The sequence below is a fragment of the Aythya marila genome (genome assembly GCF_965140915.1).
Source record: "Aythya marila genome assembly, chromosome: 22".
Taxonomy (NCBI): Eukaryota; Metazoa; Chordata; class Aves; order Anseriformes; family Anatidae; genus Aythya; species Aythya marila.
The window spans coordinates 4,136,767-4,163,870 of NC_139063.1; the positions used below are offsets into that span (position 1 = coordinate 4,136,767).

Below are 27,104 nucleotides of genomic sequence, written 5' to 3' on the forward strand. Positions count from 1 at the left end.
GGGACTGCTCCCCTGCTAACTGCGTCCCACGGGAAGCAAGGGGCTGCCCAGCACCTTGTGGGGACTGATCCTGCCCCCCCTTCTTGCCAGCCCTGTGGCTTCTGGCTCTCCCCCTGCCTGCAGGCACACACTGAGCATGGCACCAGCTGTCCTCCTGCCAGCAGCAGGCACAAATCGGGCTGAGCCTGACCCTTTGAGCTGGGGGGGGCACTGCCAAGGAGATCTCCAGCCAGGGGGGCTGCTCCAGACCTGAGCCTCCCCACCACCCATGCCCACCCCGATCCCACACGGGGTCAGCTCACAGCCCCGCTGCGCCCCTCATTATCAGCCCAGGGGTGCGGGTGGCCACATCCTGCTCGCACCCAGCGCCGCACAGACAGCCCTAACAAAGACCTAACAGGGTGAGGTGTTGGGTGGCTGCATCCCCCAGCCCCGCAGACCCAGCGGTGTCCCCCCCATGCCCCCAGCACCCCACCGCCTGGCACGAGGAGAGGGGCGCGGGGCCGGTGCCGGCACTGCAGGGCTCCTCTTCCTCCTGCAATGTCAACCTGCTGCTCTGCACCCGCCAAGGCTGCCCTTGGAAAAGCTGTCGGCTGCGCTGGCTGGGCTGCCAAGCCCAGGACAAGCTCTTTAGCTCGGCTCTGCCAGAACAGATGCCTGGCCTACTGTAATTCTTCCTAGCGTGGCCGGGGAGGGGGGGAGCAACCTCATTTGAGCACTGCAGAGGCTGCTCCTCCAAAACCCACCCGCCGCAGCGCCGCTTCCCCAAAGGGGGGGGACCCCAAAGGCTCGGGAACAGGGCAGGGTGGCCCGAGGGGCTCCTCGGGGACGCTGGAAGGGCCGGGCGGGGAGGGAGGGGAGGCGGTGCACGGCGGGAGGACGGCGACGCGCGGCGCGTGCTGGAGCAAAACGCGGCTCTGCCGCCAGCTGGGGAGGAGAGAGCGACCCGCTGCAAGGACAAGTGGGAGCCGCCAGCTCCGTGCCACCGGTGTCCTTGCAGCCTGCTCGCCTGCTTCGTGTCGACGCTCCCCGCGAAACAAAGATCCCGTTCTCATGGCAATGTCCTCTGCGGAACAGGCAAAGAGCAGCGCGCGGCGCAGCCAGCGGAGCCGCGGGGAGGAGAGAGCCGAGTTCAAAAGGGGCCGGGGGAACGGTTGCCTGCGCCGCTCGGGAGGGTTCGCGCTCCTTCTCACGCTCTCTGCAAGTTTCTCCCCGTGCAACCCCCCCGAAACCCCCCGAGACGCCCCCGAGCCGCTCGGCCACGAGGGCAGGAGCTCGGCGAGCCCGACGGGAAGGGGCCGCGCCGCAGCCATAGCGCGGCACGAAGCAGGCCAGCAGCGTTTCCACAAAGCCAGTTTCTTCCACTGGCTGCAGTTTGGGGCTGCCAGAAGCCAAAACAAGAATGGAAACATCCCATTTCACTGGCCAAAATTCAACGCAGGTTTTTTTTTTTTTTTTGGTGTTGTCTTTTTCTTTTTTTTTTTTTTTCTTTCCCTCGTCTTTGGTTAGGAACGGAAATTCCCTGCCATGAAAACATGACGAAACCCCAAACCAAAACACAGCTTGGAATGAAACCTTCGCCCGGGTCCCTGGGGATGCCGTGCGGGGCAGGTCCCCGGGGCTGGGGCTCGGTGCGCGGGGGGACCGAGTCCGGATGTCGGCGCCAGCGCCGGCCCCACGCGCGGCAGGGGAAGTCGTGCTGGGGGAATCTCTCCAGCGGCCGATGTGCTTCCCCCTCCGTGCGCCTTTGGGGTGAGGCCACCACTTCCCATCCCTGCTCTGCGCTGCTGCACCTCGGAAACTGCACGAGGGAGCTGGGGCCGGGCCCGCAGGAGGGCTGCTCTGCACATGGGGAAGCCAGAGGGAGGTGGGTCCTGCCCGGCCCCGCTGCAGCGCAGCCCCCCCTGGGTGCCCAAGCTGAGGGGGTGCCGGTTTCTGGCTGTGCTCGGCTCCTCTGCAAAAGCAGCCGCTGGGAACGGGCCCATCCATCACGTCCCAGGGTGCTTGGGGCCGGCAGAGCCCCAGGCATCGCCCCTGCAGCTGCGCCCCAGCACCGCACCCCAGCGCCGTCCCTTTCCCTGCCCGCGCCCAGCTCTGCTTTCAGCCAGATGTTCGGCCGCAGGATGAAACAGCTCTTCCCGCCCCAGCCCCTGCCGTGGCTCTCTCCGGCTCCCGTTCCGGAGGCTGGATCCGGCCACGCAGGCTGAATAAGGCTCTGCCTTTGTCCGGCTCCCCCCGCCGCGCTTCCCCTTATCTAGCCCAGCCGCCTTGCCAAGACCACGAGGCAGCGGGGAGGACGCGGCGAGCAGGGAGAGGCCGTGCCGGCGCCTCCCGGGGCCGTTAACTCTTCTCCTGCCCCGTGCACGCTCACCCGGCCCCGTGCACGAAGCCCCCCGGGGACCACCAGCCCCGTGCCGAGCGCATCCTGCCCCTCTCCACCCCTGCGTGCTCCCCAAACGCAGCGCATCCCCCCGGCTCCACGCCGAGCCACCTGGCCATGCACACCCCTCCTGGTGTCCGGGGACACCGAGCATCCCCGGGAGCTGGTGTGGGGCTCAGGGTGGGCACGGGGCCCCTCGCCCCGCAGCCCTTTGGGCGTCCTCGGGGGCAGAGCGGAGCCCGGCTATCTGTCTGCAGAGCTCCGCGCGCAGCAATTAACCTCGGGAGAGCAGCCGCGGCTCCTGCCAAGAACCACATTAGGTGTGTGTGGCAGTGTCTAGACATGCAAGAGACCAGAGGCCTTGATCTGTAGGAAGGCGGCTCAGTCCCTTCCCCCCCAACCCCCAGCCAGGCCCCCCTTGGCCCCCCTCCCGGCCTTGGCACGGGGTTGAGCCAACCCCGGCCAGCCCCGGGGGCTGCTTTTCCCAGCTGGGACCACCGAGTGCCGGGCACTGGGAGGTGTGGGGTGAGGCTGAGCCCAGCCCCGCATCCCTCAGCACGGGCACGGGGACGCAGCAAAGAGCCCCGTGCTGGCTTTGAGAGCATCCCCCTGCCCCTTGGCACGGCACCGCGCTGGGGCCCCGTGGTGCCGGACCCCCTGCCCGGGCTGCGGGTCCCCAGAGCTGTCAGGAGGAGGAGGAGGAGGAGGAAGGTGGCTGCAAGCTGCACCCAGCCCATCTCCCCGCCGGGAGACGCAACAACCATCCCAACCATCCCAACCATCCCGGGGGAGCCGGCAGCAACCCCCCCCTGGTGCCAGGAGAGCTGCGGAGCCGAGGATGGAGCTGGGCAGGGACCCAGCTCGCCGCCTCCCTGCGCCCGTACCCGATGCACTCGGCCACGCTGCCCGTCCCGGTGGGCAGGTGGGTGCCAGAAGCCCTTTTCCCCAGGCAGGGTGCTGCGGGGATGGGTGGGCACGGAGGAGATGGGTGCTCCCCCCCTCCCGGAGCCCCTCGCCCTCGCGCCCCCAACACCCCCTGCTCTCACCTCCCGGGTGCAGCCACCCCAGACGGCTGCAGGATGCCAGGGAGAAGAGATTTTCCCGACGTTAATTAATTAAAATAAACAGCAAATTAAATACAGCAAAATTAAAATAGCTCCGGAAATTAATTTTCAACAAAACCCACCTGGAAAGGCTGGATATTTAAAGAATTAATGGAGCCCTCTGAGACCATAAAGAACCGCTGAGCTCCCGGCATCCACCAGCCCCCTCTGAACAACCCCGGCCTCCCCGGGGACCCCGGGCCGGGGGGAAATTGGGACGGCACCCCGGATCAGAGCCCACCCTGAGCCCATATCCCTCATCCCCACGCCGGACACCTCCTCTGGTTGCTGCCTGCGTGGCCCTGCTCGGAGCCGCCTCGCCACGTGGCTGCACGTGCCTGTGTGCTGCTGTGCAAGTGCGAGGCAGGGAGGGAGAGGAGGGATGCGGATGAAGGCTGGGGACGTGCCGGCCCTGCTCCTGGCACGACGCAGCACATGGATGCTCCTGCCTGCTCCGCTCCCTGGACACGTGAGCAGGGAGCGAGCGGCGCTGGGTGGCAGGACCCGCTCTGGCACGGCACGGCACCCACATGGGGACATCCCCTCCCGGCCAAAACCTCCAAAAACCGGGCTCCCCAAAGCTCTCCCCACGCTTAATCCCACAACTGAGGCAGGATTAATAGCAAACAGGCGGCGGGGCTGGGCAAAGCTCCTTACCAGGCGGCACCCAGAGGCCGGGGGGCTCCCAAGGGGCTCGGCGGGGTGCGGGTGGAGGGTGCAGGGGGCGAGGTGCCGGGGAGCACCCCCAGCCCTGCTGGCTGCGGTGCCGGCGGGGTGCATGGGGCTGGAAGCCCCCTCGGCCTCCCCGGCCCCGTTTCCTCTCCCCGCAGCCGGGCGTGTGCAGAGGAGCAGCGGCAGGGAAACGCCGGCGAGCGAAAAAGCTCCGGAAGGAAACGGAGAAAGCGAGAAGAAGCCGGCAGGTGGGGAGCAGGAGGGGCCGGGGCCGCCTCCACACCCGCCTCCGAACCCCGCCGTGCCCCCTGCACCCCGAGAGACCCACTCGGGGAAACCGAGGCACGGGGCGGGCGCACCCCTCGCGCCCCGCAGCCGGCGCTGAGCCCCCCTCCCTCTCCGCCACCCCGCGAGGGAAGCGCACCCCCCGCCACGGCCGGGATGACACCAGCTCCCCGGCCTCCTCCCGCTCCACCCTGTTCCTGCAGGAACCCAGGAGCCCCGGTGCCGGGCCCGTGGCCAGCGCCGCTGCTCCCGCCCGCGCCTCCCTCCCCGCCTGCACCCGGGCGCCCGGGGCCGGCCCCAGCCTCGCGCCCGCACCCAGCCCGTGCAGCGCCCGCGGCGTGTCAGGGCGACCTTGGCCCGGCGCCCTGGCCGCTTTCCCCTTCATTTGCTGGCGATGCCAGTGGGCAGAGGTGGAGGGCGATGGATTTTTTTTTGGAGGGGGTCGTTTTCTGTTTTTTTTTTGATTCCCCAATTGGGTTTTTTGCCACGGTGCCGGGCTGCGGGCAGGGCGGTGGTGCCGGGCGCTCCGGGGGCGCTGGGTGGCCGCTTTCCTCCGCACACAGATGGCTGTTTCGACTCAGTCGAGCGCTTGACCTAAATCTCCTCCTGATCCACGGGAGCTGCAGTCCCTCGGCAGCACAGCTCAAGGCGAGGAAGAGGAGGAGGAGGAGAAAGAAGAGGAGGAGGAGGAGGAGGAGGAGGAGGAGGAAGGGAAGCCGGGGCCAGCTGCGGACCGGCGGCAGGGTCACGCCGCGGGGGCCCCCACCCCGGGGCTTGGCGGAGGTGGCCAGGGGGGGTGGAAATCTCCCACGCTTCGAGCCCCAGCGCCCGCTCCCCGTGCGCCTGCGCGCCCGGCACAGGCCGGGGCCGGGGTAACCGCCCCGGCAGCCTCGACGCCCCGGCAGCCCACTTCCTCGGCGAGGGGCCTCGCGGAGGAAGCTCCAACGGCTCGAAAGTTTCGGCTGTGACTCAGCGGCTGGCTGGGGTGGCCGGGGCCCGGCCCCAGACTCGTGGGGCCACGGGACCCCAGCGGTTTTTGGGGGGACCGAGGGGGTTTGGAGGGGGTGGGCGGGGGATTTTTGGGCTCCCCAGACGAGGGCTGTCTGCAGCGCGCCGCGCTCCACCCCCAGTGTCAGAGCAGCCCAAACCGGCTCCCAGCGACAGCAGAAAGCTTTTAAAATCCCCTACGCGCGGCATGACTCACTCCAAAGCCAGTGCCCAAAACAAGCTCCGACACGGAGAGGAATGGAGACGGCAGAGATGCTGGGGGCGGGCAGGAGGGGCTGGGGAGGGCCGGGGAGGGGGGAAAGGGGGAAGAGAGAGGGAGACAGAAGGAGGCAGAGAAAGAGAAGAGGCAGAAATAACAGCATCTGAAACTCTGCCTGCTGGAGGCTAATTGGTTCCGGCACAGCCTGGTTTGTTTGGCAATGTTTCCTCTAATCCTTCAGGCTCTGCGCTCCCAGCCCCAGAGACACTCGGGGACATCTCTCCGCCCGGCACCGACACCCGGCCAGCGCCTCTGCGCCACTCGGGCCCAACGCTGCCACCCCCCCGGGACCAGCACCGCCCGGCCTGGGGTCCCCCCGGTGCCCCCGAGCCGGCTGGCGAGCGGGGAGCACCCCAAGGTGGGGGCACCCGCGGCCCCCTTCGGCCGTGGTGGGCGCGAGGATGCTCGGAGGCGGGTGCAGGAGGCGGCCGGGGCGAGCGGGGCGGCGGAGGGAAGGGAAAGGAAGGGAAGGGAGAGGAAGGGAAGGGAGGGGAAGGAAAGGGGGGGCCCCACGGCCCAGCATGGCCGAGCCAGAGCACTCGCCAAGAGTCGGCAGCTTTGTTCCAGGTGCCGGCTCCCTTTTTTTCATTAGGCTAATGGGATGCGGATGCATTATTCCATTCCACATGCTGCTAATGAACCACTCAGGCCAGTGCATTTGCATTAATGTGCAAAGCACTGGAGGAGGGTGGAGTGGCTGCATCTGGCCAAGCCTGACCTTCCCGCGCCGCCCAGCCTCCCCGACGCGCGGCCCCGGCAGCCCCCGAGTGCCACCGCGCTCCCGCGGCTCCGCGCGGACCCTTGATCTCCCCGGGACGGCTCCGGCACACATTCCAGGACACATTAACCAGCCTCGAGCCCCACTGGCCCCAAGCACGCTGCTGCTGCAGCGAGGTGGCCGCCCGCTGGGCTCCATCACCCTTCCACGCACAAATCCTGGCCAGGTGCTGGTGCCCCGGGTGTTGGGGACGGGGGCATCCCCCCCGCACACCCAGCTGCTCCCCGGGACGTGGCCACATCCCGCAAGGAGACGGCTCGGAGGTGCCTCCCCCTTCCCAACCACGAGCCCCAGTCCCGTGTGTGTTTGCAGCAGGACCCCCCCGGCCGCCCTCCCGCCTGGTGCTGTGCGAGGGGAGCAGGGGGGCTGTGTCCCCCCTCCCCTCCCCGGACCCCCCCCGGTGCTGGCACTCAGCGCCAGGCGCGGGCGTCATCGGAGCCCTTCGGTTGTTTGTTACAGCTCCCAACTGCCTCCGTCCCCGGAGAGGTTTTGAAGGCGAGTGACCCAAGAACTGGAATGCGCAAAGCCTCCAGCAAACAGAGCCAGCTGCCTGCGCCCGCGCAGGGGGGGCGGCAAGGGGAGAGCAGCCAGCCCCGCGGCACGGCACGGCACGGCACGGCGCTGCATGGCACAGCACGGCACGGCACGGTGTAGTAAAGCACGGCGCGGCACAGCACGGTGTGGCACAGCACAGTGCAGCACGGCACGGCATGGCACAGCACGGCACGGCACGGCATGGCACAGCACGGTGCAGTATGGCACAGCACGGTGCAGTATGGCACAGCAAGCGTGGCATGGCACAGCACGGCACGGCACGACGTGGCACAGCATGGCACGGCTCAGCACAGCACAACGTGGCACGGCACAGCACGGCACGGCCCTATGCACATGGACACACGGCCCCAGCCCGCTCTCCCAGGGTGGGCAGCTGCTCGACGGGAGTGAAACGGGGCTGGCACGTCCCCAGCTCCACCAGCTCTTGCGAGAGGCCTCGCTCCACCCCACGAAGCGCCCAAGCCCCCGTCTCCCCCCTCCTGCCTCGCTCCCAGCCTGGTTTTTGGAGGCATGCGGGCGGCCTGGCAGGGTGACGTGCTATGGGGAGCTATGCGGGGAGGCTGCGGGGCTCCCCACCCACCTGCGTCCTCGGGGGCCTGAAGGACCTCTAGGACAGGGGACAGCACGGTGGCAGTGCCAGGAGCCCCCCCAGGTGCCAGGAGGGAGGATGAGGACACCCCTGCTCGCCCTTGGGGGGCCGGCGGGGGGCACGGCGGGGTCTCAGGCGGCTCCGTGCCCGGCGAGCGTGCGAAGCCCCAGCGCCCGAGCGCGTGCACGCGGGTGTCTGGGTTTGTCACAGCCTGGTGAGCAAGTTAATCTCAGGCTCCCTGACACGTGGAATAAAATCGCGATCCCGTAATGGAATTCATTCGTCTTCCTGTCCAGGCGGAGAGCGAGCCCCCCGCCACCCGATGGAGCCGGGGCGCGGGAGCCAGGACCAGGAACCCACCGGGGGGACCCCGCCTGCCCCGCTGGGACCCCGGTGCTGAGAGCTTCTGCCTGGGGACGTGCACGGGGCACTGTGAAACACCCGCTGCTGTGCCATGCCCATGTCCCTGGGAACCTCGGCCACCTCCACGGGGGCAGCCGGGGTGGCCAATGTGGGTCAAACCCCCCCTGGGTGATTCGGGGTCCCTCCAGACTGGAGCCGGCGTGTGTGTGAGTGGGAAGGGAAACTGAGGCAGGCGGCGGGGCCGGGGCGAGGGCACTCCAGAAGCCAAGGTCCCTTTGCCTCTGCTCACCTGCGGTATCGGCGGCACAGTTGGCCCTGGGGGGCTGCAGGGACATGCTGCCCCGTGCCACCTGGGCCACCATGGCCCAGCACGGTACCACAGGGACCAGCATGACCCCAGGGACTGGGTCACCCAGCACACCTCCCCTGCTGACACCACGGTCCTAAGCACTGGAAAAAAAACCCTTTGGGGACACCGAGCTGGGACAGCCCGGCTGCCACCCTGCCCCGTGCCTCAGTTTCCCCCAGCACTCAGGGTGTCCCCTGTCCCTGGGGGTGTCCCCCCACGCACCACGGCAGCAGCAGGGGTACAGGGGTGGCTCTCACCCCGGTCACACCGGTGCCTGCACCACCTCCAAAGTCCCCTCGGACCAGCGGGACACGGTGGGTGCCCAGCCCAGCACCCCAACCAGCAGCCCCCAGCCCCGATTACGCAGCGCCGAAGGTTCGCCCGCACTCCTGCAACGTGGGGAGGAGGTGGAGGAGGAGGAGGAAGAGGAGGAGGAGGAGGAGGAGGAGGAGGAGGAGGAGGGCTGCTCCTTCCCGGGCACACAAAGCCCCTTTCATAGGGGCCGCCTTTGGGTTTCCTCCACCAGCCCAGCACCTCGCTGCCTCCTGCCCTGCCAGCGCGGCGAGGCGGGGAGGAACGCAGCGGGGGGAGCGGGGCCGGGAGCCCAGGACCCTTCCTGGCCCTCGGGGCAACGCCGGGCACCGGGATTGTCCCTGCTGGGAGCCACGGGAGCACCTTGGGATCCCGCACGCCCCGCGAGGAGGCAGCCCCCCAGGGCTCAGGCTGGGGGATTTGGGTGGCCCCTTCCCTCGGCTCGACCCTCCCTGTAATTTTCGCCTCCCGTTCAGCTTTTAATTACACCCCTAATAAAAGTGGCTTGCAGGAAAACGGGAGCTTTGTTGCTCGGGAGCTCATCTGCTCCCGCTGCTCCTTCCCCGCTTTAAACCCTAATCCTCAGCTGGGGACGCTGCAATTAGCCACCGCGGAGCCGGGCACCGTGTCACGCAGGATTAGGGCTCCTTTCGGGGGGGGACAGGGCCAGGCCTGGCCCCTCCGGGTCGATGGCCCCACCAGGGATGGGCTGAGCCCCCCCTCGGTGCCCCCAAAATAGCAGCTGGGGCAGGGGGTGGGCGACCTGCGGCCCCCGATAAGGGCGCTGCAGGAAGAGCAGGTTTGGCAGGAGATTAGTCCGGTGGGGGGGGAAGGAGGGGGATGAGATGCTCGTTTACAGCCTAAGGGCCCCCTCCCCAGGCACGCAGCCCCCCCCTGCCCACCCCTTCTGAGGCACCCACAGACCTGCCCCCATCGCTGCTCCAACGCCAGCGCCCCCCGGGGTGGTTTTGGGGTGGGGGCGTTCGAATGGGAGTCGCGTATTTTCGCCCCCCCCCCAGGCAGACAGGCCCGTGGAGGGGGTGGGCGGTTTCATATGAAGGGAATAAAAACAGGGCTGGGGGGGCTGACACGAGCCCCCTCCCCAAGCCACGTCCCCATGCACCCACCCGCCCAGTGGGCACAGAGCGGCGCTGCCACACCTGGGGGGACGGTGACAGCCCCATCCTGGGCGGGTGGGTGGCACAGGGCAGGGACACGACACCCCCCCAGGGGTGAAAACCCTGCAGAGCCGTGCTCAGAGCTGGTGGAGGGGCCAGATTTGGCACGGGGACAGGGACACGGGGCCCTCGTGCACGGTGCCACGGCGCGGTGCAGAGGGAAGGCTCCCCAGGTTGGGCTGTTCAGCCCCTTGCAGCCCCCCAAAAAAAGCTCCCTGTGCACGGCTCCCCGGTGCCTGCTCGCCAATCAGCCTCTTCCCGAGCAGGCGCTCGTTAGCAGCCGTTCATTAGGAGCCCTCTGGGAGGAGGAAGGTACCCCGGGCACCTGCACCTCCCTCTAATGAGCTGTAGCGCCAGCACCGTGCCCCCAGCTGCAGTGGGGACCTTCGGCACCGCGGGGCCCTGCCGTGGGGGCTGACCCCCTCCCTGACCCCCAGCGTAGGGTCCCCAGGCCAGGACAGCAGGGAGGGACACGGGGACTCGAGTCACGGTGACAACTGCAGGCGGTGGCAGCTGCCGAGGGACGCCCCGAGCTCCCTGCCCTGCACCCATGGGTGCTGCAGGAGGACTGCGAGCACAACGAGGGTGCCGATGGCTGGCTGCATCCCCCCGGCACCCACGGCGATGCTCAGTCCCTGCACATCGCACCGGTGTCCTCAGGGCTGTCCCTTTCCCACGGAGGGTGGCCCCAGAAGGGGACAGGGCCCCCGGTGTCCCAGCCCTGGGGACATTTCCCCCGCCAGCCCCCAGCAGGGCTCGGTGCACCGGGGGGCACAGCCCGGCGAGGGGTCCAGGGATGCTCCCGCTGCACCCGGCCCCCACCCACAGCTCCGAGCCCCCCCCCAGGCTCCTGCAGCCCCCAGCCCTGACCCGCGCGGGGCTCTCCCTCGTTAGTTAATGTTTACTCGGCTTCGTTAGCGCCAGCACATTGCCATGGCAACCCTGCAAGCTGCGCGCCGCCATCGGCGCCGCCGCTGCCACGAGGCGCGGGGACGGCACGTGGGGTCGCCGCGGGCCCCCCGCCGCAGCCACCGCCCGGCCCCGGTATTTGGGGCTGGGGGGGACAAAGAAGGGGGGTGCAGGGACAGCGGGGTTCGCCTCCTGCTTGCCGGGGTGGGGTGGTGGCCTGGTGTCACCTGGCTGGGGTGACAGCACCCTGCGCTCGCCCCCGGGCGCTGCATTATTTATAAAACAGGCGCAGGGGGCTGGGAGGCAGCTGCCACCCTGCCCAGCGTCATGGGGCCACCGAGCGCGGTGGCCTGGTGGCACTGCAGCCCTGCTGACCGGGAGGGACAATGGGGACGCCGGTGCCTGCAGGGCTGGCAGAGCCACGGGGCGAGCAGATGCCACCCTGGGCTCTGCGGCACGTGGCTGTCGCAGCACGTGGGGACGTCCAGCGCGTCCCCGTGTCCCCCACGCTGGTGCCGAGCCCCACGCTGAGCCCGGCGGCTGCAGGAACCCGTTGCAAACAGCTCGGTTTTGGGGGACACCGAGCTCCAGCCCCGGCTGCACCCCAGCAGCCTCCAGGCTGAGCAGGATGCGGCCCCGGTGCGCTCCCCTGCTGCTTGCCCGCGCCACCGGGCTCCGCTCGCTACGGCAAACAGGTTTTCCTTAAGCCTTGCACAATTCGCTCGCCTCCTCCCCCTGCCAGTCCCACCTCCGGGCCGCAGGAAGGCTGAGTTGGGGCTTTAATTTTTCATTATTAATTTCCCATCAACGCCGAGAGGCGCCGGTGCTCGCCCAGCTGCCCCCAGCATCGCCCCCCGCGCTCCCTCGCGCTCTCCTGGAGATCTGCACCGGCTGAAGGCGAGCCAGGCTGCCGATAGGATTAATTCTGCATGACTGCCCATCTCCACAGGGGTATCTAAGACCCTCAGGCCTGCAGCAATCTTTAAAATTCCTCCAGCCCAACTTAATTCCCTCTTCCTGCAGAGCTGGCGCATCTGCTGCAGTCAGGCACGGAGAGAGGGAGACGGAGGGAGAGGGGAGACGGCACCCGGGACGCGGCGGCACGGGGAGAGGGGTGGGGAGGGGGTGGGGGAAACTGAGTCACGCCAGGCACAGCCCCGGGGACGGGGTTTTTGAAGGGATTCAGCCCCCAGCCCCTGGTCCTGGTGTGCTGTCACCCCCAGCACGCTGCCAGCCCCCCGAAGCAGGAGGCTGACTTGGAAATGTCATTTTGTTCCTCTACCCGCGGGCTCTGCCTCGGTGGAGGGCTTCTTCCCTGCCCCCCCCCCCACGCTCCTCCTCTGCTTCCCTGCAACCCCCGGGGACAAAACACCAGGGCCGAGCATCGCCCCCAGGCACTGCGGGGCCTGGGATTTGGGGACAGCTCCTGGAAATGCAGCTGTGGCTGGGGAAAGGCTCCCCCCAGCACGGCCTGCGGGTGCTGAGCCCTCCCCAGCTGCCCCTGCTGCACCCCTGGAGCTCCCCAAATGCCCCCCCAGATCCCGGGGGGCTGCGAGGATGAGCCCCCAGCAGCAACCCGACAGCTGTGGGGCACAGAGCGGGGTCCCAGCCCCACTGTCACCCCGCTGCTATCCCACTGTCACCCCCACATCCCCAGCTAAGGCTCCTGCAGGACGAGGACCCCACCGTCACCAGGACCTCACCAAGACCCCACCGACCCCAGCCAGGCTGGGGACCCCCCCAAGCCTCCAGCACAACCTCCAGGGGGGCTGCGGGGGGCCGCTACCAACCCCCTGCTGCTGCCAGCACCGGGGCTGGCCACCATCCTCCTCCTCCTCTTCCTCCTCCTCGCCAGCAGCCGCCAGCAGAGCCGGGAGCCCCCCCATCCCTCTGCCTCCTTCCCCGCACCTTGCCCCGCTCTCCTGGCAGGCAGGAGGCAGGAGGGGAGCGCAGCCCACCCCAGCTGCTGGCGGAGCTGGGGCTCGGCGCATTTAAATCACTTATATCTTTACTTTCTCCTGCGCTGGCTGTGAGATGGGCTTTTTTTGCATGCGTAATTAGGGGGTGGAACAGATGGCGGAGGGTTCGTTTAAAGTAATGCATCCATTAAAATAACCTTCGCTGTCGGGGACTGCGCTCCGACAGGGGCCTGCTTCACCGGGGGCGGCGGGGAAGGGAGGGGGGCTTTGTTCTGCGGGAAGGGGTCGGACTTTGGGGAGGGGGCTGCGGGACGCATCGCCCCGCTTACGGGGGAGAAACGGGTCCGGGTGTGCCGTCCCATGATCCATGCACGAGACTGGGAGCTTGGCCCAAACTGGGGCCAAACTGGAGCTCAGTTGATCCTCTCCGGGGGTAACCCGGTCCTTCCCAGGGCCAACCTGGTCCTCTCCCAGGCTCACTGGGTCCTTTCCAGGGCGAACCCAGTTCTCTCCGGGGCTCAGTTTCCATAGCAATACCATGGGCATCTCGCAGCGAGATGGCGGGGATGGGAAGTCCTTTGGCCAGCCCTTCGGGCCAGCCCTCCAAGCATCACCCACGGTGGCGGCTTTTGGAGGAGCTTCCCCAGAACTGGGGGGGGGGGTTTCGCTGCTTGGTGGGGCACCGGGGTGAGGCTGAGGGTGGGCACGGTCCCCACGGTCCCTGCACGGGGCAGCTCCGGCCGTGCGCGTCGGCGCGCGGGGACCTTGGGGACCGTGCCCACCGCCACCCACCCCCGTCCCCCAGCGCCTGGCTGCTGGCACGGGGCAGAAGGGAACAGCTCGCCTTTCCCATCCACCAGCAGCCGCCTCTCCTGTTTCAGGCTCCCGGGAGAGGCAGGAGGCTTTGTTCAGGAATCGGAGGAGCGGAGGCCAGAGAAAGCGCGAGTGCCCTGCCAGCTCTTGTGTTTCACTCCCGAGGAATGCCGGGGAGGGGAGGGGAGCGCGGCTCCCCCCTCCCCGACACGGGCTCCGGGCCCGGCTGCAGGGTGCTTTGCCGCTGCGGGGAGGAAGAGGAGGGCGTGGGGATGAAGGACAGAGGTCCTGCTGCTATTTCGGGGAGGTGGGCGGCATCAGCGAGGCTCGCGGTGGATGCGGTGGCATCCGCGCTGGGTGCCCGTGGCGGCACGGCGGTGCCACGCTGGTCCCGTTGGGGCAGCCCGAAGAATTCCGAGCAAGAGCCGCCGAGCAAAGCTCACCCCCTGCCTCGGACGAGAGAAGAAGCACCCATGGGTGCCCCGAATCTGGGGAGAAGCGCACAACACCAGCAGCAGCAGCAGCAGGGCCGGGGAAGGGCGAGAGCCGCAGCGAGCCCAAAGCCACCCATGCGTGCTCAAATATTTCGTGTGCACTTGCTGAGGTGCCTCTGCTGCCTTCGGGGCATCTCCGCGTTTGAAGCAGCAGAGGGGAGCCGACCTGGGAACGGGGGGGGGGATGGGGAGCAAAGGCCAGCCCCGGGGGATAAAGGGGGGGGGGGGTCTCTCCTTCCCAGCTGGGCTGGGGGTGGGCACAGCAGGCCCTGGGCTGCCCCCGGCCCCAGGGATCCCAGGGAGGGCTGGGATAAGCTGAACCCAGCTGTGCAGAGCTGCCCAGCCCTCGCCTCCCCCAGCCTGGCCACGGCGCCCCAGCCACACGCCTCCTCCTGCTCTTCCTCCTCCTCCTCCTCCTCCTCCTCTTGCCAATCCCCCGCGCTTCTCGCAGCACCCTGGGGAGTCCCCGAGCACCAGCACGGCCCGGGGCACAGCCCGTGGCTGCGGCAACCGATGCTGGCACCCCACAGCTCCGTGCGAGCAGCGAGGCGCCAACGGCAGCCCCGGCGCACGGCGAGGGCCAGGGGGGCACGCAGCGAGGCACCGCACCGGGGAGAGCCACAGCACCAGGGCTGGGGGCTCCCCGCAGGGCTGAAGCGCCCCATTTCGCCCCGCTCCCACCCCCGTGGCTCAGCCCTTTCCCCGCTCACCTGCAGTCCTCCCCCTCCTGCGTTCCCCACCGGCACCCCTTGGCACCGCGCGTCCCGCCGGCACCCACCGGTCCCGGCCAGGCCACGAAGCCACCCGAAAAACCTCTCCCTGCGACCTTCCAGCCTCCCCGCATCCGCGCCGGCTCCTCCAGCTGCGTGGCGAAGGCGGCGGGTCTGGGGGGGGCCGCGGGTGGCCCCCCGCTCGCCAAGAACAATAGCGCCTTGTTGCAGCCCGGCTCCGGCCTCTCCTGGCCGCCGGGCTGCCAGCACCTCCCTGGGCACGCCGCTGGCCGCGCTCACCTCTACGTCTCGCTCGCTGTTTCCCAGCTCCCTCCTGACAAATCCCCGTTCCCGAGCGCTTCTCCTCCCCGCGGGTCCATATTAAGCTACATTCTCCTTTCAGCTGGGTGGAAAACAGCAGTAATAACCATGTGGAGAGAGCCGTGCCCCCCACCTCCACTTCCCTCCCACTTTGGGGTTCAAATTTCATTTCAGCAAAAAAGCTTCCCCCGCCTCCAATTTCTTCCCCCAAACCGAGTCGCTGTCGTCTCGTCTGATCTCGGCAGGGGCCGTATGGATGCTCAGCTCCTCCTGGTTCAGGATCTGCTGCCAATCTGGACCTCGCAAACTGGTTCTCACACAGCTCCCGCCTAGCGCCTCCCTCTCAGCATTTATTGTCCCTCCTCAGCCACCCAGCCCCAGCCCCGCTCCCATGCCACCGCCCCGGGTGCCCCTCGCTCCTTCGGGCGCTTCTGTCCCGAGCCCAGCCACCAAGTTTGCCGGGGCGAGATTTATTCCTGGCGAATTCCCCGGGGGCCGGCAGCTGGAGGAGCCCGGCACGGCCCCACCGCCTGCAGCGGAGCAGCCTCCCTCTCTCCCGCAGCTGAAGATCTCATCTCCCTCGCCCAAGGCGCTCCTCCGTCCTCCTCCAGATATTTTAGGCCCAGGTTTTGCGAGGAATTTACAGGCGCCGAGCCCAAGCCGATGCGCTGAAGTCAGCAGGAGGCGAGGAGCGTGCGCAGGGCTCGGGGCCCCGGGGGCGGCGGCGCGGGGAAGGGATGCTGCTCCCGCCGCCTGGAGCTCGTTTCGCCGCGGGAAGGGCAGAGGTTGGGGCTGGCGGCTGCCAGATCCGCTCTGCTCTCCCTCCGCCAGGACCGACACCACGTTTCGCCTCTCCCTCATGTCCCCCCGCGTCGTGCCAGGCGAGGCCGTGCCGGCCCTCACGCCTGCACCGGGTCGGTTTTCGGCTGGGGAAGGGGACTCCCCACGCCCGGGTGCCCCCACGGTGCCACAACCCCCACCAGCACCCATCTGGGGCCCACCTTTGCCGCGCTCCAGCCCCATCGCCGCACGCTACCCGTGCATGTGCCGACCCCTCCCTCTCACGCCTGCTGCCCCCCGTTTCCCTGCATCGCCCGAGCCCCCCGAACCCCACCACCTCGGCGTTCCCCTGGGGGCTTCGCCCCGGCACGGAGGGAGTCCCCGGCTCTGCGCCTGCCTTTGTCACGGCCCTGCTGGCACGCACCCGTCCTACGTGCTCCGACAGGTGAGCCCCCGGGGCAGCGTTCCTGCCTGGGCCAGTAACTGTCCCCACCGGGCAGCCGGTTCCACCCGGCACGTCTCCCTCCCTCCTTCCCCTGCCGCATCCCGGCCGGCGAGGCGCACGGGGAAAAGGGGGGGGCCGGCGGATTTAATGAGCTCCCCGGAGGCATCGCCGCGCGCCCCCCTCCCACGCCCGGCGAGCATGGCTCTGAAACACAACCCTCGGTGGCAGGGCTGGAAAAAAAAAAACAACAAAAAAAAAAAACCACAGGGCACATCGCTCTTCCCCCCCCCTCCTCCTCTCTTCCCCGCCTCCCCCAGCTTTTTTTTGCTCTCCTGCCGATGCCAAAGACCCAGCCGGGCTCTTGTGCTTTCACTCGCAGCTGCAGCTGCCGATTTTCGCTGTAAGCCCTTGTGCCTAGAAGGCCCAGAGCGAGGGATTCTGGGACGCGCTGATTGAAGACAGCACCAGCGCGGAGACCATTGCTCAGACTTTCCCTGTCTGTCGCCCCAACGCTCAACCCACAGAGAGGGAAATAAAAAAAAAAAAAAAAAAAGAAGAAGAAAAGAGAGGAAAAAAAAAAAAAAAAAAGGCAGAGAGCAAAACGGACTCGCGCTCGCCCCTTCCCACCCACGCGGCGCTCTGCGTGCTTCGCTGTGCCGGCACCGCGCGGGCGCGCGCCAGCCCTCGCCCGGGTCACCCAGCCCGTGGGGACGGACCCCGAAACCGGGCGGTGGAACTGGGTTAAACTGGGTGAAACTGGGCTGCGTGGCGCCCCGCCACCCCCGGAGCGCGCAGGGCGCCTTGCAGCGCGGAGCTCGCCGTGCACCAAGGTGCGAACTGGCGGCGGGCACCCGAGAGGCGCCCCGGTTGTGTCCCTGCTGCGGTGTTTTGGAAGGGAAATAATCAAAGCACGGTTTTCGGGCTACCTTTTGCAGCACGAGGGAACGCCGGCACGCACAGCCGGGCAGCGTGCAGCCGGTGCCACGCACCACACGGCCGGATCCTGGTGCAGTGCCCCAGGATGAGCGCGCTGGGAGCAAAGCCCTGCCCGTGGGGGAGCCCCGCACGCACCGCGGCGCCCCACAACGTGCTGGGACCTCTGGGGGGCTCCCAGAAGCAGCCAAACGCCCTGGGGAAATGTCCCCAGGTCCCTTCTGCACGCAAAGGCCACCAAAGGAGGGGTTCCCCAGCAGAGGGGTGCAACAGCCACCGAATGCTCGCCCCCCCAGACCCCCGCACGGGACCAGGACACCGCTCGGCGCATCGCCCCAACAACCCCGGAGCAGCAGCACCAACGCCAGCCTCGACGGACGAGCGGCGGGGAGCAGAGGGACACGGAGCACGCCACGACCCCACGATGTACACCGGGGCTGCACCTCGCCCCTCCTGAGACAGACCCCGCAGAACCACCCCGGCCATTTGGGGGGGCTTTGCAGAGCATCCCCCGGAGACCCGAGCCCACCCCGGCACCGGCAGCCCCCGAGGACCACGAGCGGAGCGCCCGGCGCATCCCAACCCTGAAATTCGCCACGCTGGGGAGGGGACGGGGGGGTCTCAACGCAAACCAGGGGTCACCCCGCATCCGGGCGGCCCCGCCACAGCCCGGCATCGGGCAGCCGGCCCCGCGGGGGGGGCCCCGCTCTGTCGCCAAGTGACCCCCCCCGGCCCCGGCCCTCCTGCTCCCCCCAAAACGCTCCCGTGGCGAGCCCGGAAGTAGGAAGCAGCCCTCCCCAGCGCTGCCCTGTTTACCAAGAGCTGGTTCCAAGCACTCGGGAGAATAGCAGGAGCATTTCAAGGCCCTGTTTCCACTCGGCTGACACACACTATTTATAGAAGCCCACAATTCTCCCAGAGCTTTCCTCGGGATCTCAGCAGAAATAGCCTGCCCCGGGTCTCTGCTGCCTCCTCTAAGGAGGCCAGGGCAGCGCCGGCCCCCCCTCAGGCTCCCTATAACCTTCCACGGGTTTCCATCGTTTCTCCCCCGCCGGCCGCCCGCTCCCCGCACGTCCTTGGCTCCCCCGGCCCCGCCGCGGTGCCAGCCCCTCGCCTCCCCCCCCCGGCCACCTCCGGTTTCTCCCAGCCCGGTGCCGGTGGTTTCGGTGGCGGAGGGAAGGAGCCGGGCTCCAGTTCGGTCCGGGGAGCTGCTGGTGACGGCGCTGGGGGGCAAATTGTGGGGATGGGGGGGGGGAAAGGGACACGAGAGCGGCCGGGCGAACGCCACCTCCTCGCGCCGAACTGCATTGGAGCGCGGCGGAGCCACGGGGGACTCGCACCAGGGATGGAGTTGGCCTATTCAGGTTACAGAGACATGGCAGAGCGGAATTTGGCGCCGCGCCATCCCTTCTCCAGCCCCCCCCCCCAACCCCCCCCCCCCTCTTTCCCTCCCTGCCTCCCTCCTTCCTCCCCTCCCCACCACCACCACCGCCACCACCACCACCACCACCCTCCTCTGCAAATTCCTCAGACCGGCAGGAGAGCCAGTGTAAGGGGACACCTGGGGGTGGTGGTGGTGGTGAGGAGGGGGGGGGGGGTTGGTTTGGAAAGCCTGGGGGGCCGCGGGGACCCCCAGCTTCGTCCGCCTGGCCCCCCGAAAAGCCCCCCGCTCGGCTTCCCGGCTGCAAAGCGTCGGGGCAGGATGCGTGCCCGCGCCCTCGGGGCTCGCTTCTGCTCTCTGTCACGCCAGGATAAATCTGGAGTGACTCCCCGGCGCGCCGGGGCTCGCAGCAAGCACACAATGAGCTCAGACCGCGGCTTTTTGGTCGCTGCTCTCGCAGCAGCCGGCCAAGTGGCTTCGTGCACAAGGCCACCTGGTCGCGGCCGGGGCCAGTTCCTCCCACGGCAAGTAAACAAGCGGGGACCCGGCTGCCTCCACCTGCCCCCGGGCCTCCCTCCCCGGGGCTTTTCGAGGCCGCCGGCGGCGAGACCCCCGCGGGGTGGCCGCAGCCGCCCCCCTTTTGGGGTCCCCGCGGTCCCCACGGTCCCCGGTGCCCCGCGCGCGTGCCAAAGAAGCGCAAGGGGGGCTCGGAAACGGGGTGCCGGGGGGGGTGGGTGGAAGGATCCGACAGGCAACCACGTTTTAGGGTATTGGGGGGGGAACAGAAGCCACAGGCACCCGCCGAGCCCTGCGCAAGGGGAAGGCGCCGCGGAGAGCACGAGTTGGGGCCAGCACCCCCTCCCCGGTGCCCCCCGCCGCCGGCTCCCCGCGCGCCCAACCGGGCTGCGGGGGGGGGCAGGCTCTGCCCCGGGGGTCAGGGGGTTGGTAAAGGGGGGGGGAAGCTCCTGACGCCCCCCAGGGCTGCGAGGATAACCCCAAATTTTGTTGACATGTTCCGTTCCGCCTTCTAGCGGACGGAGCCGGCTCTGACAGCTGTCACTCAGCGCTCGCAGCCCGGGGGGAGCCGGGGGGGGGCCGGCCGGGGGAGGCGGCTGAACTCGTGCAAATGGGGCACGGCGGGGGATTTTTTTTCTTGGGGGGGGGGGGAAGGAGGGGAGGAGGGGGCGATCGCCAGGACGCCCCCCCCAGCCCCGTCTCCCCCCCCTCTCCCCCTCCCTGCTCCCCTCGCCCCCCCTCTCCCCTCCCCAAGTGCCATTAAACTCCTGCAATTTGGCACCAACTCGCCGCGCGCAACTTCGGCGGAGGGGACAGCGGGGGGGGGGCACACACACACACACACACACACACACACACAGACGGCGGGGGGGGGGCGCGCCTCCCTCCCCCTCCACCCTCTCTCTACCAACAAGCTGGGTGCCCCCCAACAACACCCCCGATCCCTTTCTCCCTCCCCTTCTCCCCCCTTTACCCCTCCGCCTCCCCACCCACGACCCCCCCACCTCCAGCCACGACCCCCCCCCGGGTCCCAGCCCCACACAAAGGCAACGGGGGGGTGGGGGGGAAGAGGAAGGGGGACGGGGACGCCCCGCTACTCACCCGCCGGCTGCTGCGCTCCGAGCCCCCCGGAGCCCGCCCGCTTGGGGAGGCTCCTGCCGTCCGCCGGGGCTGCGTCCTGGCCGCCCGCGGGAGTCCCGGAGCCCTCGGCACCGCTCGCCACCTTCAACGAGAGCATTTCCAGCGCCTCCTGCTCACATTCTCCCCAGGCAACTCCGCTCCTGCCAGCCCGCCCCCTCCTCCGTCCCCTGCCTGCTCTTTTCCTCTCGCCTTTCCTCCTTTCCCCTCTTCCCCCCCAGCCCCCCCACCCCTATTTGATTTTTTTTTTTTTGCCCTGTTTTTTTCCTCTCTCCCCCTCTGCCGCTCGGCTTGTTTTTTTTTATCCTCCTCTTATTTTTTTTTCCTCCTCTTTTTTTTTTTTTTCCTCCGCTTTTTTTTTTCCCCTCCTCTCTCTCTCTCTCTCTTTTTTTTTTTCAAATTTTTCTCTCTCTCTCCCCCCCCCCCTTCGCCTCGCACACACACAAAAGGCAGCGGAGCGGGAGGCGGAGGGGAACCGACCTCCCCTCTGCGCCTCCGCCGCTCAGCCGCCTGCGGAAAGCAAAGAAAGACACAGCGCAGCAGAGCCCTGGCTTGCTGCTGCCTCCCCCCTTCCTCCTCCTCCTCCTCCTCCTCCTCCACCTCCTCCTCCTCCTCCTCCTCCTCCCTCGCTCTTGCCTTCTGCCGCTCCCGGCTTTGTGGGGGCTGGGAAAGGGGGGAGCGGAGCCGGCGGCGCGGCGCGCCCTGCCCTCTCCGTGCGCGGCGGGGACCGCGGCTCCGCTTCGCTCCGCTGTCAGCGGCACGGCCAGCATCCGGCACCCCGGGGAGCCGTGCAGCACCGCCGGGGCATGCCGGGCCTTGTAGTCCTTCCTTCTCTCCCCCCCCCGCCTTCTCGTTTCTCTTCCCTCCTTCCTTTTTTCCCCCCCCCCCGCCCCTTCTCCTCTCCCCGCTTTTCTCCTCCCCGTCGCCGCGAAGCGGGGAGGGGCGCGCAGGGGCGCGCATCTCCGCGCTCTGCTTGGGGAGGGGGGATTCAATTTGTTTTTTTTTTTTTTTTTTTTTTTTTTGGGGGGGGGGGGCATCCACCCGGAGGGTGTTTTGCCCACCCCCCCCCGCCCCCCGGGATGCCCACCCCCCCACACAAGTGGGATGCACGGGGCATTGCTGCCCTCTCCCGGGTTGCACCCGCACTGCGCTCCCCGTTAGGATGCGGGGTTTGGGGGGCACGCAGGCAGCCCGCAGACCCCCCCCCCTCCCCGCCCCAATCCTCGGTCCGAATTTCCCCCGTGGCACACCCCCTTGAAGCCACCTAATTAGCCTTTTTTTTTTTTTTTTTCTTTTTTCCCCACTTAATTATTATTTTTTTTTAAGTTAGCTGTGGCTAGGGCCTGGCAGCACTGGAAACTTCCCCGCTGCTTGCTAACACCCCGCTCCTCCACCCCCAGAGCACGGTGCTGTGCAGGGGTCCCCTCTTGGCCACTTCCCCCTTGGCACGGAGGGGACCCCGGGGGGGCAGGTGGTGACCAAAACCACCCAGGACGGTGGTGGCAGGGCGGGGAGATGTCCCCCAGCTGCCATCGTGCCCCGTGACCTCCCTCCTCGTGGCTCCTCGAGCATCCTCAGCGCCTTCCCTCCAAGGCTGCGCCGATGTTAATGTTCCCAGATACAATATAATTAACGCAGATAATGCCGCTGATGTTTGTTGTGACACCGTGGTTTTGTGAGTGACGAGTGAAGGGTTAACTCCAGGGAATTGGGAATATTGCTCGGCTGCTAATAACACGTGAGTCATCGATGAAATAACACATGGGTGCAGGGAGACACGCAGCACCTGGCTTTACAGCAGCCCTCTGCCTCACCGGCGTGCTGCACCTTGGGTTTTCATCTGTGGTCGGGGATCAACAGGCGGCAGGGAGGGAATCGGCGCTCAGGAGACGTGCCGGGCTCCCCAGCTCCGCCGCCAGACTGGGACAAACTGGTTGAACTGGGGTCGGATCGAGAGCTGCCTTCCGGCATGGACTCATCGCCGCGCTTCGTATCCGAAATGCCAGCGGCTCCGTCCCTGGGCTCTGCTCACCCCAGCAGGCTCGGATTTGGGACTGGGGTGAGGACGGGGACCCTTCTGCATCGCTCCCAGCTCCTGCAAACCCTGCGGAGAGGAGGCCCGGCGCTCCAGCCCGGTCAGCAGAGGAATCTGCACACGCAGACAGGATCGCTGCAATTGCTGGTGGCTGAGTGAGCAACTTTGCAGGCTTCCTCGTCCCCTCGCCCTGAATGTCAGCTTTGAATTTTCTTGCTATTTTTAGGGACGGTTCAAACCCGAGGAGGATCCCTCCCCGCTCGCCTCGCGGGGCTCTGCACCGTATGAATATTGCAGGGGCTGTGCCTTGATGTTACCTGCCCCGCGTGCGCGTGTGCCCTGGGCCAGCAGGACAGGGGGGATGCCTTGCGTGCGCGGGGAGAGAAGGAGGTCGTGCAGAAAACATTACACTGCAAGCAGAATGGGTTGGAATGTAAAAGATTTATTAATTTAATCCGAAGCATTAAAAGGTCATGTATTAATCAAAGAGATGCTTAAAACTGTCAAAGTCCTTTGTCAGGTTTGAAGTGCATCTCTATAGTTATCATAAAATATATATACCCGTCTGGCACCGAGCCCTCGCCAGGGCTGGGAGCGGGCGAGAAGGAGCAAAGTGAGGCTCCTTGCAGCGGGGTCCCTGCAGAGGGGCACCCACCGGGGCTGTGCCGGGCTCCCATGGGTGCCCAGCACGCCCCCATCGAGCTGGGTGACCCTGCTTGTCCCCAGGAGTGGGTTTGTCCCCCCCTTGAGTCCCGCTGGTGGTCCCTGGAGGTCCCCGGCTGGCCGCAGGGCTGCTTTGGGGCAGGACGCTCGTGGGGATGGATTTTGGGGAGGGGTCCCCCTCACCCCGAGCCCCCAAAGCTGCGGGTGGGCAGCGGTGCCAGGGGGCGTCGGGGCGGGGGCGCAGCGCCCACGCCACCCGTGTCCCGGTTCCACGCGTGGCCAGCCCTTCGGTGCCACGGGGCGGGGAAGGGGGGGGGCCAAAACGGGTCCCCAGGGTCCCCCGGGTCACCCGGGCCCCCCGGTCCCTCTCGCAGCCAAGTGCTGTGTCAGCAGCGTTGGCGTGGACCTCCGCTACCATCTAGCGGCTGCTTTGCCGAGCCGGGGCCACCGCTGTCCCCGGGTCCCAGCCCCGTGTCGCCGTGCCAAGGGGGTGGCCGCACCGGTTTGAAATCCCCCCCCCCCCGTGCCCACCCACCGCTGCCCAAAGTCAGGGAGGGGGGGGTGAAGGCTCTGCTCGCCACCCTCCTTGAGGTTATAGGGTCACCGGGTGACCCCACCGCCTTGTCCCCGCGCTGCATTTGTCCCCCGAGGGCTTGTGGTGGCCTCGCTCACTGGGGACAGCAGCTGGGACCCCCCCAAAGCCACCCCCGGGTGGGATCTGGGGGCTGGGGGGGCTTTGGAGACAGCGGGGTGCAGCGGGGGGAGTGGGGTGCGTGGTGGGGGGGGAGAGGAAGGGATGGCAAGGGGGGGGTGCTGGATGTGGGAGCTGCCTTTGGGGTGGAGAGCAGCATCGCCCAACCCCAATTGGGGCTGGGGGCTTCCTGCCCCTCTGCTGATGTCGGGGCCATCCTGATTTTACCCCAAAAACTGCAGCAGAGAAGACTTCGGCCCCCCCCCCCACACACACACACACCTCGGAAGCCCTGGAGCAGGGCGTTCCCCAGGCAGCCAACCCCTCCTGCATTTAGGATTTTGCCAAAATGCAAACATCCCCGTGCCACCCGGCAGCACCACGTCCCGGCAGAGCAGCGCTGCTGCTGCGACACCTCCGTGCCTGCCGCGCTTCGCCTCGCTCCTCAAACCCCGTGGCCCCAAACCCCTGCCAGCAGCGGGTCCTGGCTCTGTGGGGCCAAAATATGGGGAGAGCTGGGGGCAGAGGGGCCGTGCCATCGGGTAGCGCCTGCAGTGGCCGTGCACAGCCTGCCTCGCTCCCCAGCTGCAGTCACAGATGTTGCTGTGGCCGCTGCGTGGCCGTTCCCGACCCTCGGCTGCTTTTTTCCATGGAAAAATGTGCCCCCTCCCAGCTGGAGGTGCCGAGCCGCTGCGTGACCGCGAAGCAATCCCCCCCCCGTGCCTCAGTTTCCCCTCTGGGCACGGTCCCCGCGGGCCTGGGCCAGCAGTCACGAGGCTGGCCAAGCCTAAAATTGCATTCTTGGCCACCTTCCACTGTTGTCTGGCCATCGCCACCGCGGGGACGATGCAAGGGCCGGGAGCGAGGCGGGCTCTGCCAGCCCCCGGGGTGCTCGGGTCGGAGGGGACGGGGACGGACGCGGGGTCCCCGGGGCTGTGCCGGGTGGGGACGGGACCTCGCCGCGGCGTTTGGTGGCAGTGTGGGCCCCCCCGGGGGGTGGTGGTGGTGGTGGCAGCGCTGCAGCTCCCTCGTGCCAGGGTCTGCGGCGCCGGCCATCTGCAGCGGTCTCACACCTGCGCCCACCGCGCTTGGCACCGCGCGGGCACCGCGCTCCAGCACCCCCCGAGCGGGGAGCGCGGCCAAACGGGGCCAGGAACTGCAGCAGCAAGAGAGATGGGCCTGGGCACCGTGGGGATGGGGGGGCCTGGAGGCAGAGGGGGGGGTCCCGGAGGTGTAGGGGGGGTTCTGGGGGTGTAGGGGAGGTCCTGGGGTGCGTGGGGAGGGGGATTTGATGCCACGGGGTGCGTGCGCGGGGAGGGGAGGTGGTGCTGAGCTGGTTTTCTTTCCTCCCCAGAAGCTGCTGCAGCCACGGCTCGGCTCTGCGGCGCTACCTGGGGTGCTGCAGGGAGCCGGGCAGCGGGGAGGGGAAGGGGACAGCTCACAGCCTCCCCCCTCCCAAGGTCTGGATGCTGCTCTCTGCCCTCCCCGGCCCCCCCGGGGCTGGTGGCCGTGCCCCGCGGTGGCTGTCCCTCCATCCCCGCTCCCCAGGTCGATGGAGCCCGGCATTAACATAAAATCAATGCCCCCCGAAGCGGCGCCCTTTAACCCCTTCGCCCCCACCTCGAGACACCCGGGGGGGGGGGTTGGAAGGACAGACGGACACAACAGGGCCCCCCCACGGCCTCGAGCCCCACTGCCTGTCCCTTACAGCCTCGTGACAGCAGGGGACAGATGAAGGGGACAGGCCCAGGGGCGCGCAGGAGGCTGCAGCAGGGAGGTGGCAGAGCCCCAGCTTGGCCTCGTCCCCGTGCTTTTTGCTGCCCAAACCCCGCTGCCAATTCGGGACCGTGGGGAGAGGTCCCTGCAGGTCCCCCCCCCGGGGGCACGGCACGGAGCAAACACCCGCAGCCAGCCCTGGGGCACCCGCAGCCATCCTGCCACCGGCGCAACTGGGGACGGGGGGCGCTGGGCTGGGGACACGGGGGTCATGGGGGTGACCTCGCACCCCGGGGGGTGTCAGGATCCGGCCCATGCAGCAGCCAGGATGCCCGCGCCCGCCGCCAGCCTGCCCCTCCGTGCCAGGCCCCGGATTTGCATTTTTATTTCTTTTTAAGTGAATTTCGTGCTGGAGGAGGAAATTGCAGAGCAGGGGCTGATTCTGCCCACTGCTGCCCCCGGGGTCACCCTGCCACGGGGCTGGGGGTCAGCACCGTGCCCCCCCAGCCCTTGGTGACACCAAGGTGACATCAGTCCCCATCGCGGTGGCCGTCCCCTCTGCTCCCAGCACCGCCACTTCCAGCCCCTTTCTCTTCCCCCCGGGTGCCCAAAACGTGCCGGGGTTGGGGACATTCCCCTGGGGTTTTGGGGCTGTGCAGGGCTTGGTGAGCAGGGGGTGCGCCAGGGTGCTCCCCCAGCTGGAGGGCTTTGTGGGGGTAAAAGGGGGACAACACGGATGTCCCCATGGGGACAAGGGACACCCTTTTGTGTAAGGGTGCTCCTTTCATGTGGCTTTTGGGATTTGTGTGAACACGTGTGTGCCGCACGCGGGCAGCAGCTTGGGGGGGGGACGGAGCCGCCGCGATGCCCACGGGGCACAGGTGGCCCCGAGATCCCCTGCGCCCCTGGGTGGCAGCGGCTGCAGTTTGGTGACATGGGGCCTGGCAGCACCGTTCTGCTCCCTGCTGGGCACCAGAGGGACCCCATGGGATGGGGCAGGGGGTGGGGCAGGGGGTGGGATGGGGTATGGGATAGGGTATGGGATGGGGCACGGGATGGGGCATGGAATGGGGCATGGAATGGGGCACAGGATGGAATGGGATGGGATGGGTTATGGGATGGGGCATGGGATGATGGGGCATGGTACAGGGCACAGGATGGGGCATGGGATGGGATATAGGATGGGATGGGGCATGGGACTGGGCATGGAATGGGATGGGGGGATGGGGTATGGGATGATGGGGCATGGCACAGGGCACAGGATGGGACATGGCACGGGATGGGGCATGGGATGGGGTATGGGATGGGATGGGGCACGGGGTGGCCGCACCCAGCCCTGCCCCGCTGCCTGCCCAGGGCAATCCCTGGCCCCAGGGTGAGGGGACGGAGCCAGGCGAGGGGTGCGCGGTGTCCCCAGCGGTGTCCCCAGCGGTGTCCCCGAGCCCCTGCCCCCTTTCCCCACCTGCTGCCCCCCCCCCAGTGCTGGGGAATTCATTAGGGGCCACAGCAGGGGCAATTAACCCCTTCCTCCCCAGCCTCATGCATGGGATCCCCCCTCCCTTTCCTTTTCTCTGCCCCCCCATAACACTGCCCAAGCCCCCCCCAAATGAAGCCGGGGCCGCCTGCCTCCTTAGCACAAAGCCCCGAGGGGGGGGGGGGGGGCAGCAGGAGGGGACGGTCCCCCCCCAAAAAAAGCTTTAAAACCCCAATGCTGCCCCCTCCCCTGCTGGTTTGGGGGTTTTATTTGCAAGGGGAGCCTCAAATGGCTCGGGGGGGGGGGAGGCATGCAGCCCCCCCAGTGTGGGGCCAG

At 67.9% G+C, this 27,104-nt stretch overlaps 1 protein-coding gene across 2 annotated transcripts in view; it reads right to left on the reverse strand.

Annotated features, from left to right (window-relative positions):
* AHDC1 (AT-hook DNA binding motif containing 1) overlaps window positions 1-20,995 on the reverse strand; it is a 51,192-nt gene extending 30,197 nt beyond the window's left edge. Inside the window, exons 1-2 of one of the 2 annotated variants that reach the window (XM_082777353.1) lie at window positions 20,826-20,995; window positions 20,154-20,274 (exon numbers count right to left, since the gene is read on the reverse strand). Coding sequence is in view for 1 of the 2 variants with exons in the window: in XM_082777352.1 (XP_082633478.1) it covers window positions 20,154-20,289 (136 nt within the window). In the remaining variant the exon portion in view is untranslated. Of the gene's footprint in view, window positions 1-20,153; window positions 20,438-20,825 lie in introns of those variants that run through there. The other variant, XM_082777352.1, reaches the window with a different exon arrangement.
* Between the last annotated feature and the right edge of the window lie 6,109 nt (window positions 20,996-27,104).